This window comes from Myotis brandtii, unplaced genomic scaffold (assembly GCF_000412655.1).
Source record: "Myotis brandtii unplaced genomic scaffold, ASM41265v1 scaffold781, whole genome shotgun sequence".
NCBI classification, from domain to species: Eukaryota; Metazoa; Chordata; class Mammalia; order Chiroptera; family Vespertilionidae; genus Myotis; species Myotis brandtii.
Genome location: NW_005371136.1, coordinates 526,685 through 538,877, shown reverse-complemented (window position 1 = coordinate 538,877; position 12,193 = coordinate 526,685). Strand labels below are relative to the sequence as shown.

The window sequence follows — 12,193 nt, the reverse complement described above, 5'->3', positions numbered from 1 at the left end:
TATATATGATTTTTGTCTTTCTATTCATGTGGTATAGCAATTGATTTGTGTATATTGAACCATCCTTGCATCCTAGATATAAATCTCACCTGATCATAGTGTATGATCCTTTGAATGTGTTGTTGAGTTTGGTTTGTTAATATTTTGTTGAGAACTTTTGTATCTATATTCATCAGGGATATCCAATGCTTATATTCTTAACCACTAGACAAGTTATTCTCAGAATGATATGCCGCCTTGGGATGATTCAGATTCTCGGGCCTCACCAGACCTGCTGAATCAGCTGCTTTGGGGATGTTTAGCTTATGGCTATGGGAGAATTCTGCCCCCCAATATAGAAGATCAGGTAAAACATAAGAGATCCTGAAAGGGAAGTATTCATTTAGCAGTGGCTTAAGGACAGAACTCTGGCTGGGTGTGTTTTTCAGTCAGAGATTGATTTCCCCATTGACCTGTAGGCTGGTTTGGCTCCTGGAGCTGCCTAATTTGGGTGGCATGGCTGGCGCACCCAGCCCAGCTGGTAGAGGCAGAGACCCAGCCTAGTAGTCTCCAGAGCTGCTACATAAGGTCGATAGACTTCTCCTGCCCAAAAGAGCTGGACAAATGGGAGAGGGAGGCTGAAATCCTCACCCCAAGGAGGGGGCTTCCTCTTCTTGGCACAAAGGCACAGTACTCTTGCCAAGACATGCAATATACTGCCTGCGGGAGGTGCACAGAATTCACAGGAAGGTACTAAATAGGCCGGCAACGACCTCGGTAGATAAGTACCAAAAAGTATCTGGAAGAAACTATGTTGGGTCAGACATGAAATGGAAGAGATCGTAGGTAAGTTCTAAAAGGATGGAGAAATGAAGTAGTAAATGCCAAGCTCCGTGTCAGACGTTTCACTGAGTTTCATCCAGTTATCATATTTGCAATTTAAGAGAAAGAAAGTGAAGCTTTCAGGTTAAGTGAGCTTCCCAAGGTCACACAACTAATAACTAGAGAGTTATTCATTAACAAATGATAGATCAAATACAGAGCCAACTGGCTCCAAAGCCAGTGCCCTTTCCACTAAACTATCCTGCCTCTGCCTCTGCCATTGTTTTCCATGGAGCCCCAGGAATTGTTGGGGTACATGTCCACGGTCTGAAGGGGGCAGACAGCCATGCCTCCAGACACAGGTGTGAAGGGAGAACATGGGTCCAAAAGAAGATCTCAGGGAGAGTGGAACAAGGATAAAAGCACATGTCCAGAGAAGGTTTGCAGTCAGGACCTATTTGTATGGATAGTGAGATAGAGAACTGGGATTCTGGTCTTAGTTTAATTTTTTTAGCCAGAAAATAGCTGTGCTATAGATCCCAGGGGGGTCTCAAGGGAGATGAGGGATTCCAAGAGTCTCAGGAAAATAGGCTACAGCCATGACCTCAAGTTCTGTGAGCCTTGAGGTGACATATTGATCACACAGAGGCTCATCTTCCACATTTTATAGTCCTTCCCTCCCATCAGGACTGGCCTTTGACTTGGAATCCCCAAGATTATCTGGGGAATTGGTGACATTACTCACCAGTAGGGTACTCGGGCTGCCTTCACACCAGCCACCCTATAGCTGGGTAGGTGCCTCTACTATTATTCACTCATTGAAACACTTACCAAGCTGTGTAACAATTGTCTATTTACTTGCCTCCAGCATAGTAAACGCTGAAGTTCTTAAAAGCACAGTCTTTCTGCAATATTAAGCACATCCTACCACATAGTAGGTGCTCACTAAATGTGTGGTGGAATGAACGAATGAATACATGAATGAATGGGGTCATTGTGGGCTTTCAGTCTCCAAGATGGAAGGGTTAAGAGAGGCCAATGACCCGCCCTCTCAGCCCCAGCCACCACACAGGGAAGCCTCGGGGACACTTGGGGGTTGGTGGGTCAGGAACATTTCCTCTTAGGGAGCCCCCAAACCCCTGCCCTAGAGAGCATATTCCATGTATTCACTCCCATTTCCATACACACCATTCACTTTGCCTTAAAGAGTAACCTTGGGCTGCTTTCCTCCTGCTGCAAGTGTTTATCCTTGCAAAGCGTCCGGCTCAGATTCCAGCACAGGAGGGAGTGTCCCATGGGAACAGAGCCCGGAGTCCCAGCTCCGACTCTCACTTTTCTCTTTGCCTGATTAACTCTGGCCTCAAAAACACTTCTCTCTGGCATCTTTTATTTACTGAAAGTCAGAGATAGGACAGACTTAGGACCCACACACCTCAGAACCAGAGGGATTCTGGCATCTTCACCCCACCTCATATTTTCCAGAGGTGGAAACTGAAGCCAAGCTGGTTTGGGGGAAAAGCCAGGTCTTGACCTCTGGTCCAGTTGACTCAAGGGCCGAGGACATCTCACTGTCACCATGGGGGTCTCAGATCCGGCTGGTCCAAACTCCCCACTTTCCAGATGAGGATTTAGGCCTAGAAAGTTACATGACTTGCTCAAGATCAACCAGGACAAGTTAACTAGGGCCTCACAACGATCTGTCAACACAGTCACATGTAATCCACCAATAGCTAAATAGTCCGATGTGTCTAAGGCCACACTGTCTCTGCAAGCAGATGCTGCAGACCCAAACACTAGCGTGCTCAGCTGCTTGCCTCGTGTGACATGCCTTTGCTTCAGGCTCTGAGCTCTAAGTCAGCACATAAAGGCAGTTTGACACAGCCATGCTCTAGACCAGTGGTTCTCAACCTTCCTAATGCCATGACCCTTTAATACAGTTCCTCATGTTGTGGTGACCCCCAACCATAAAATTATTTTCGTTGCTACTTCATAACTGTAATTTTGCTACTGTAAACAATATGTAATTTGCTCCCCACACACAGTCCTCCACACAGCAAGCATGTCAAACTCAAAGGCTAACACAGGCCAAATAAACAAGGTTTAAGTTTACGTGGGCCGCAAGAAAACAAAAGCTTCAATTTTCATAAAAACGTAGGTTTATTTCGATAGAGACATGCTGAATACAGAGGGCTGAAATAAATGAGTAATCGTTAGCATAAAATAATAGAACATTTTAATAAAAATTATAAAAATTAAACATTTTTCTTGAACAATAATTTACCAGACACACTGAATAACTGCACAAATTAATAAGCGTAACACAAATAAACCTATTTTTCTTGTTCTCCGAAAGCGAAATATTTCCTGTTGCGCACACCAAACAAGTCAGTCCAAGACTAATGACGTGGCCATTGGCTGCTAAAATATTCGCTGCTAGTATTAGTGGAGAGAAATGGTGCGCCTGCGCGAAAGACGCGTAAGGGAAATGAATGCAACACAATTATAGTAATCATTAGTGAATGTTGTAGTTAATTATTAATAATTATGTATAACAGGATATTGTAAAAATTAAGTTACAAAATTTGTATTAAAATGTTTCTTACATACTGTTATATTGGCTGGGCTGCAAAAATATTGGTTGTGGGCCGCATCCGGCCCGCGGGCCACAAGTTTGACATGCTTGTTCTAGATCTAGACCTTGGGAGCTCAATTGTGAAAGACCTATTTCAATGATCTCGTGGTCAGCGAGCCTCCAGCGGGGTGCCGACGGCCTAGCAAAGGATGTTTATGAGTCTGTCCCAATGGGCGACTTTAACATCCTGGACTGCAGAGGAGCTGCTCTTGTCATGAGGCTCAACTCAGTCACTTCCTGTGACTTTAGTCAAGACACTTATTCTCTCTGAGACCCAGTTTCCTTTTGGGATAACGACTTGTGGGGGCATTATGAGGATTGAATAAAATAAGGAATTCTGAGTTACTAGCAAAAAGTACATGATAGCCACATAAACAGCCTTTTAACCTGCCATACCAATTCCACCTGCTCTCCAGCACCCCGTCATCACCTTTAATGAGAATGTGTGGGTCTTGTGGGTTCTTAGGTCGGTAATAATCGTGGCTGACACCCTGTGAGGGACTGACTTGTAAGATTGCTTCAACTCCCATGTCAGCAAAACGACCTCACCATTTAACCAAGTAATTCCATACTAGGTGATTCATCCTGGCGGAAATAATTCTCTGGGAGGAAAAACTCTCTGCTGAAGTTCCTTGCAGCTCTTTTTATGAGGGTGAAATATTGGAATCATACTGCTTGTCCCAGAGAGGGAAATGGAATCATACATTACAAAACAGTCCCATATGGAATATTACTCAGCCTTTAAAAATGACGAGTATGAACACTGTAGGCATATGGAGAGATTCTTATTATGTAATGCGAAATGAAAAAAAGCAAAAAGCAAGCTATAGCTGCACAGTTACATGAAAAATACATTTGCTTCTGAATACAGGAAAATAAAAAGCCAATCCATTTGGATGATGAGGATGCGAGTGTATTTTTTAGCATTTTGTTTTCTGCTGTTACTCCGCTTTTGTGCACCAACTACATTTTTTAAAGAATAAGGAAGAAAACCTGATACTTGCTCCAAAATCTACTGAGCTGTAGGCAAGTTTCATTTGTGGAAGAATGCCTGGCACAGAGCAGGTACTCGGGAAGTGTTGGCAGAAAGAAGGATGAATGAGTCGTCCTAGAAACTACGAAGTCAGTGCTGATATGCACGGATCGTGGGCCTGGCCACAGCAGCCAAGGTCAGAGCTATGGCTGTGTTTATCTCAGGTTTGTCCCACCCTGAGCAGAGGCCCTCTCCCCTAGTCCCAGGTCTGAGGATATTTTCAGTAGTTGAATTAATAAAAGGAAATCAACACACACACACACACACACACACACACACACACACACACACACATGCACGCACATGCACACACACACACTAACACACATTAGCAATTTACAGCACGAATGTGAAGATATTTCACAAACAGCTGGGGCATATTAATGCTTGCGGCTCCTGTCTTAGGCACCTGTGTCCCCAGCTGCAGCAGCACCTGGCGGGGGGCAGGGGGGGATAAACATTGAACTGAGTGGAGGCCCCAGCCCAGGCATCCCGGGCAGAAGGCAGGGCCTGACTCCTGGGGCCTCTACTGCAGAACCTTTGGCTGTCCCCTGTGCCAGCTCATTCATTGCCTGCAGCCACCCACCTAATGATGTCCTTACCCAAAAGAAAATGAAATCATTTGTTCCTGTATGAACTATTAGGACCCCTCAAACCTGAGGGCTCACTTAGGAATAGAGAAATCATTGCTGCAAGGAATGTCATATTAGAAACATAATGGCTGCACCCAGCTTCTTCTGGCTGATGTGAGGAAGCTTTGCCGCCTCGGGATCTTGCCATCACACGGAGGGAACCCCAAGCCTCCCCAGCCTGTCACCTCACTTTCCAGATGACACGGGGCTGACTCCCTCAAGGGATTTGACCACTTACCGTAGTTAATAGTCTCTCAAAACCACCGCCTCATCCCTGATTCTTAGGGTGGCATTGGTTAATAAATTGTATTGGTTTCAGGTGTACAATTCTATAACACATCATCTGTATAATGTATTGTGTGGTCACTACCCCAAGGCAAGTCTCCTTCCATACCCCTAGATTGTTATCATTGGTGTGTCTTTATCTTCTCCAAAGACACGAGAAAATGATGATTTCAGAAGACGTGCCTGGGGAGGGAGTTGCTCCTACTGAATACCATTGCAAGAAATTTCCTCACTCATAACAGAATGTGAGGTGTCCTCACAGCTCACTCACAGACTTGCTCTGAGGCTTAATTGGGTTAATACAAACAAGAATGTGAGAAAAGTCCCTGGCACAGAGTAAGCCCTAAATAAATATTAGCTTAAAAGGTGCTAAAAATCAATCTAGATATATATGCATATAAAAAGAGAGATAAATAAGATCACACCTAAGGAGCTAATGACTCTACTTTTGGGAATCTATACTAAGAAAATTCTCATAGATTCAGAGAAAAATTTATGTATAAAAATGGTCATCAGAACATTGTAATAGAAAAAAGGAGAAACCCGGAAACAACCTAAATGTCCAACAAAAATGGAACAAGTAAGCAAACTATGCCACTTTTCAAAAGCACATTTTTGAAGAATCTTAATGCTATAAGAAATTATTATGCCAGGTGAAAACCATTCACATAATATGGTCTCGGTTATAGACACTCCACATAAGTACCCATGAAACAAACACCTGTATAAGAAACAGTTGGGAGGAAATACTCCAAATATTACTTGTGTGGTTTTGTGAATAGTGAGATTCTTTATTCACTTGGGCATTTTTCAGATTGTATACATATGCCTAGCATGTACTAATTCTATAAGTAAACAAATTAAATATAAAACATATACAAGTCTATTACAATACCACCAACACAACAACATAAAGATATGGTCCTAGACCAGCCCAGCAGCAAAGGCAGCTGGGATATAATCCTGATGGCCCCAGGGGGTTGCCAAGGGGACCGACAGGGCATCTCAGGACAGCTCTAAGCTTCCTAGCTTGAGAAATTGCATGGATGAATGATGGTGTTACAAACCACAATAGGAAATGTAGAAAGAAGGAAGAATGGGTTGGGAGGAACGAAAACCAACCCAGTTTGGCCTCTCTGGGTTTGCAGTGACCAACCTGTCCCCAGGTAGAGATGCCCAGCCAAGAGCTGGCTCTGTGTGGAGCTGATGCTTGGGGGAGGGGTTTCAGTGAAGGTGTGGGTGTGGGCCACAGCAGTGAGCTCTCGAAGCCGTGGTGTGGCTGAGGAGGATCCAGTATTCTGTGTTCTGCAACAGGGACAACCAGACAGTCATGGCGGCTCAGACACGCAGGCTCCAGAGCTCCACTCCTTCCACCCCAAATGTGACCCAAAGTGGCCCTGCCTCCCTCCATCGTGAGGCTACTGCTGGGTTACAGTAAAGCGCCTCGCAGAGATTCACTGTGACGTAAATGCTGTTTGGCGCTGCAGCCACTGCTTCCAGTGAGGCCTGGAGACCACTCTCAGAGTCAGCCACGTGAAACTTGCTGACTGTGTGGGAACGATGCTCAAGAAATGGCCTCTGCCTCGCCCGGTGACCTTTTACAGTAACCCATAAGGAAACTATTTTGGGCTTCAGGTTCAGGAGAGTGTGAGCAACTAGACGCCATGAATCCTATAACTGCTCCTGTTTCCCTTTTTGCTTTGGCCAATAGGAAGCTCGGGATAAAATCTGTGGCCCATCTCCAGCAGCCTGCGAGGATCACATACTGTGCGTGTTAGGGTGCTAATCTATTTACATTTTCTGTCTTTGTAAAGGTTGTACTGCCTTTATTTTCTCTTCATTTCTATTTCTTCTACCATGAATTTTTGTGAACTACTCAAAGTAAAAAAAAAAAATTTCTTCTATGTCATGCCCATCCATCGATTCCTAATCCTCCCAGCTAAATCCAGAGTAAATACATATAAGACAGAATTGGCCCTGTGAGGGCAACTGGGGTAAATTTTCGCAGAAAGGGTTTCACAGATCAAAAATGCAAAGTGCTGAGTGCTCCACTCTGTCCTTATTTTAACCACACAGGCCTACGTAGCTGCTGATTATATGCCAGACACCAGAGAGACGTGAGTTTAAATCCCGACTTTGCCACTTATTGGCAGTGGGATTTGGGGTGAAATCCTCGTCCTCCCGGAGCCTCTGTCCCTATCGCCTCTCCCATATGCCTAGTGTCCTCCAGTTACTCTAGCTGCTGACGGGCTGGTCCTAGGGTCACCGGATGGCAGGATGAGGGATGGCCCTCCCACCTCTGTGTTGGGTCCTCCTAGGCCACCCTCCATCATCTCCCAGAAGTGGTCATTCCCCTGGAAATGTTCTTTGGGGGCCCCCAAAGCTGTGGCTCATCACTGTCTCCAGCACCTCACAGGAACCCCATTGGCCGGTGTTCTTCAGAACCTGCGGGTGGTCCCAGAGCCGGCAGAGGTGGGAGAGAGGCCGGGCTAAGCACCCTCCTTCCTCTTCTATTGCAGAGCCGTTTGAAAGGAGCACTCGAGCTGCTAGAAAAAATGAAACGTTGCAGGAGACGAAGACCCGGTTCCTGCTCTTTGAAGGGGCGACTGATAGGGGCTGTCAGATTCAGCTCCACCGCGCAGACACGCTCCAGCAGTGCGGCTTCAACGCCTCCCTGCCGCTGGTGATGATCATCCACGGGTGGTCGGTAGGAAATGCTGACACATCTTTTTTGCTCTCTGCTCTTACATTTTCTTTTTTTTTTCCTCCCTCCCTCGTGTGCTCAGTTCTAATAAAAAGATCGGGAGCTGGTGATAACAGCTTCATGCATAATAATTTTTGTAAAGCACATTCTAATTTTCCAAGTGCTTCCCCACACACTATCTCAGTGATGATCTCAATTCCATGAGTAAGCCGGGAGGGGAAACATCATTATCTCCGAGTTTCAGGTGATAAAATGTGACTCAGAGAGGTCACCCAGCACATGAGGGCCCACAGGGGTTGCGGTCCATGCAGGTGAAGCTGCATGACTCGCAAGAGGAGGTAGGAAGCCAAGGACATCGTCTCTCAGTGAAATGTTGTCTCTGTCACATAACAACCCAGAGACAGGTAATCCAAAACTGGGCAATGGGACGTCCTCAAGGACCCAGCTCATTGCCTTCAATGTGGCCCTCGTCCTCGTAAGTCCCAGACGGCAGCGAGAGCACTAGCCGTCACATCTTTACTCCAGATAGCAAAGGGTGCGTACAAAGGAGTCAGAGCAGGGTTTTTTAACAACTTTATTGATATATAATTCACATTCCATACAATGCATCCATTTAAAGCAGCGGTTCTCAACCTGTGGGTCGTGACCCCTTTGGCGGTCGAATGACCCTTTCACAGGGGTCCCCTAAGACCATCCTGCACATCAGATATTTACATTACGATTCATAACAGTAGCAACATTACAGTTATGAAGTAGCAACGAAAATAATTTTATGGTTGGGTCACAACATGAGGAACTGTATTTAAAGGGCCAGAAGGTTGAGAACCACTGATTTAAAGTACACAATTCATTGGCTTTGGTATAAAAGAGTGCTTTTTTTAGGTCGGCCTCCCGGAAGCATCTGTGAAGTGCCTCCAGTTGCATCCATGGGCCATACCTAGATGGAAAGGTGGCTGAGACATGTGTAGTCTCTCAGAGGAAGTGTGGCCCTTTAGCGATGCTAAGAATGCTATTACCATGAAGAAAGGAAGAGAATATTGTGGGCAATAACTGAAGTCAAACTAAGTGAGGCCTCATCTCCAAGCGGGAATTCTGACTTCCTGGTTACCAGCCCGCCCACAATTTCAAGCTAAATGCACAATAAGAAACTTCCAGGACTCGGGGGTCTGGTTTATGACTTGGAAACCTTCCCCTGTCATCCAGTTGGAAATTCTCCTGAAACCCTCATCTGTCTGCTCTCGAGAACAAAAGAGGCCCATCTACCACACCGCTCTTTCAACACGCATTCTCCCAGAGCCTGCCACGCGCAGGCTAGCAACCGCACATGAACCAAACAGACCCCGTGCCTGGCCTCCGAGGGGAGTAGGGCGCCACATGCTGCCACGTGGGTGCAGCCACGAGGTGGGTGGCTTCTATTGCCATCCCAGAATAGCACAGAGGCTCCTGCAGCCCGCCAGCAACTTCCCCCCCAGGATTTAAAGGGGTCCCCGTAGAGAAATGGGAGTTGGCAAGGAAAGTGGTGGGGGACTTTTCTGCCCCTAGAGAAGGGACTTAACATAGATTGAGGCCCAACCAACTGAGCTACCCAGCCAGGGCTGGGGAAATCTTTACTAAATGAATGGATCTTTCCCCGGGGGACATGCCAAGCCATCAGCTTTGCTCTGCACCTCTGCCGGCTAGTCTTCAACCACACCTTCCTTTTCGCCTCTTCCCAGACATACCAGGCTTCCCCTCTGCCATCTGCACCTCTGCCCGTGCTCTTCCTTCTAGATACCTCCCCCCTCAACCACCACCACATCCAGCTGCCACCCTCATTCTTCTCAGAGAACTCCTAGTTATCCTTTAAGACACAGCATAAATGTCTTTGCTCTGTGAACCCGTCAGAAGTGCCCTGCAAATTGGTTCTCAAACAAGGTGCATACATAGAACAATTCCCCATAAATATTTATTGAGCTCCTTCTATGTTCTGGCTCCTGGTGCTAGTCCCTAAAGCAAGCAGGATGCAGTGAGGGCGGGGGCGGGCGGGGGACCTGGGTGGGACTCAGAGGTACAGCAGAGCAGGCATCAGGGAGGGGCTGGTGTGGCTGCCAACGCTGGAAGGAGATGTCCGCTTTCAGTACCCGATTGACACAAATGTTTCCATTGTTTCAAGGCTGGGCGAGTCCTAAAATAGGGAAATGCTGACACAGTGGTTCTCAGTTGGGGGTTGGAGGTGGTAGCCCCCAGGAAGTATTAGGCAAAGTCAGGAGAATTTTTGGTTTTCATAACTGGGGACAGAGGGTGCTGCTGGCATCTCGGATGGAGGCCAGAGATGCCGCTAAACCTCCTACAGTGCACAGGACAGCCCACAGCATACAAGCATCTGGCCCCAAATGTCATTTCAGCACCGGGGCTGGGAAACCCCTTGCCAAGCCCTTTCTCTTGGAGAGAAGGACCCAGTGTTAGGCAAGAGTTGGAGAAGAAAAGGGGGTGGATAGGGAGAAAGAGGACATCAGTGCCCCTCCTGGTGATGCTGACGGTCCTGTGGGCCCACGGCAGGTGGACGGCTTGCTGGAAGACTGGATCTGGCAGATGGTGGCCGCGCTGAAGTCCCAGCTGGCCCAGCCAGTGAACGTGGCGCTGGCAGACTGGATCAGCCTGGCCCAAAACCACTACGCCATCGCCGTCCGCAACACCCGTCTCGTGGGCCAGGAGGTCGCGGCAATTCTCCGGTGGCTGGAGGTAAGACCTGCCCAGCCTCCCTTCCTCTCCCTTCCCCTCCGAGGCCAAGTGCATCAGCTGGTCTCCAACCCCAGCCCAGACAGGAGAACCTCTCTGCCACACTCCCAGGAATGGGAAGGCCCGGGACCGAGACCACTTGCACCCCATCCCCATCCACTATTCTTCTCCTCCCCACTCACTATTCCTTTTATGTTCAGCCCTTGGACACGCTAAGGCAGGGGTCCTCAAACTACGGCCCGCGGGCCACATGCAAATACAAATATTGTATTTGTTCCCGTTTTGGTTTTTTACTTCAAAATAAGATATGTGCAGTGTGCATAGGAATTTGTTCATAGTTTTTTTTTTTAAACTATAGTCCGGCCCTCCAACGGTCTGAGGGAGAGTGAACTGGCCCCCTGTTTAAAAAGTTTGAGGACCCCTGCACTAAGGGATCTAAACACACCCTGGCAACCACCTAACCCCACACACATGAACAGGTGGGGTCGCTTCTGCAGGGCACTCATATCCGGGGAAGACGGGCAGGCAGGCGGCAGCAGCACCAGGCAGGGCCCAGGCTGCTGAGCCTGAAAGGAGGGAGGATGGAGTCCCCAAGGGGAGGAACCAGAGTGTGAACGAAGCGACTCGTTTGTGATCAGGTACAAAGAACAGGGTGGGAGCCTGAACAAGCTGCACCCACGGAGGCCTATATCCAGGCAGCAATTCCCTGCCTGCAGCCGTCTCCCCTGCCTTCCAGGAATCGGCTCCGTTTTCCCGAAGCAACGTTCATCTCATCGGGTACAGCCTGGGCGCGCACGTCTCGGGGTTTGCTGGCAGCTACATCGGCGGGAAGCACAAGATTGGGAGAATTACAGGTACCCATGCCTGATGACTAACCACTGTCGTCTCCAAACTGCGCGGGGCGTGGGGCACGCACATGCTTTCCGACAGGCTCACAAAGAACACGCCCCCCCTCCCTGGCGCTGTGTTGGGGTTCACGGGAGGACTGGGAGCGCCGTGTGAAACGTAAGCACCGCCATAGGCAGCTGTTCCGAGAGAAGGCGGAAATCGCAGCCTCCACTCCCACTGCCTTCCCTCAAACAAATGCCTCGCCTCGTCAGGCCAAACAGGATCAGAAAAGTAGACCTTCTGTACACGTTTGTAGCAGGAAAGTTTCTTTTTCAACCTATAGTTTAAAAAGCCTAACCTGAACCAGTTAAAAAAACCACAGCACTACCTCCGCTGTAACATCAGCTATGTTTGTGCCTCAGTTTCCACATTTGTGAAACACGTGGGTCTTACTCTGGGACCCATTTGGATTGAGGGAGGAAGCTCTGCACCAAAAACCTCACCCCGAGCTCTACACCAACTCGGAAATTTTGTTGCGCCAGCACGGCCAGGGTGAACCT

General features: G+C 47.8%; 1 protein-coding gene across 1 annotated transcript in view; it reads left to right on the top strand.

Moving 5' to 3' along the window:
• The window catches only part of LIPC (lipase, hepatic), a 132,379-nt gene that overhangs the window by 89,488 nt on the left and 30,698 nt on the right, over positions 1 to 12,193 (top strand). Inside the window, exons 3-5 of the mRNA XM_005883287.2 lie at positions 7,903 to 8,090; positions 10,626 to 10,808; positions 11,542 to 11,659. Of these exons, the coding sequence (XP_005883349.1) occupies positions 7,903 to 8,090; positions 10,626 to 10,808; positions 11,542 to 11,659 (489 nt within the window). The remainder of the gene's footprint in view (positions 1 to 7,902; positions 8,091 to 10,625; positions 10,809 to 11,541; positions 11,660 to 12,193) is intronic.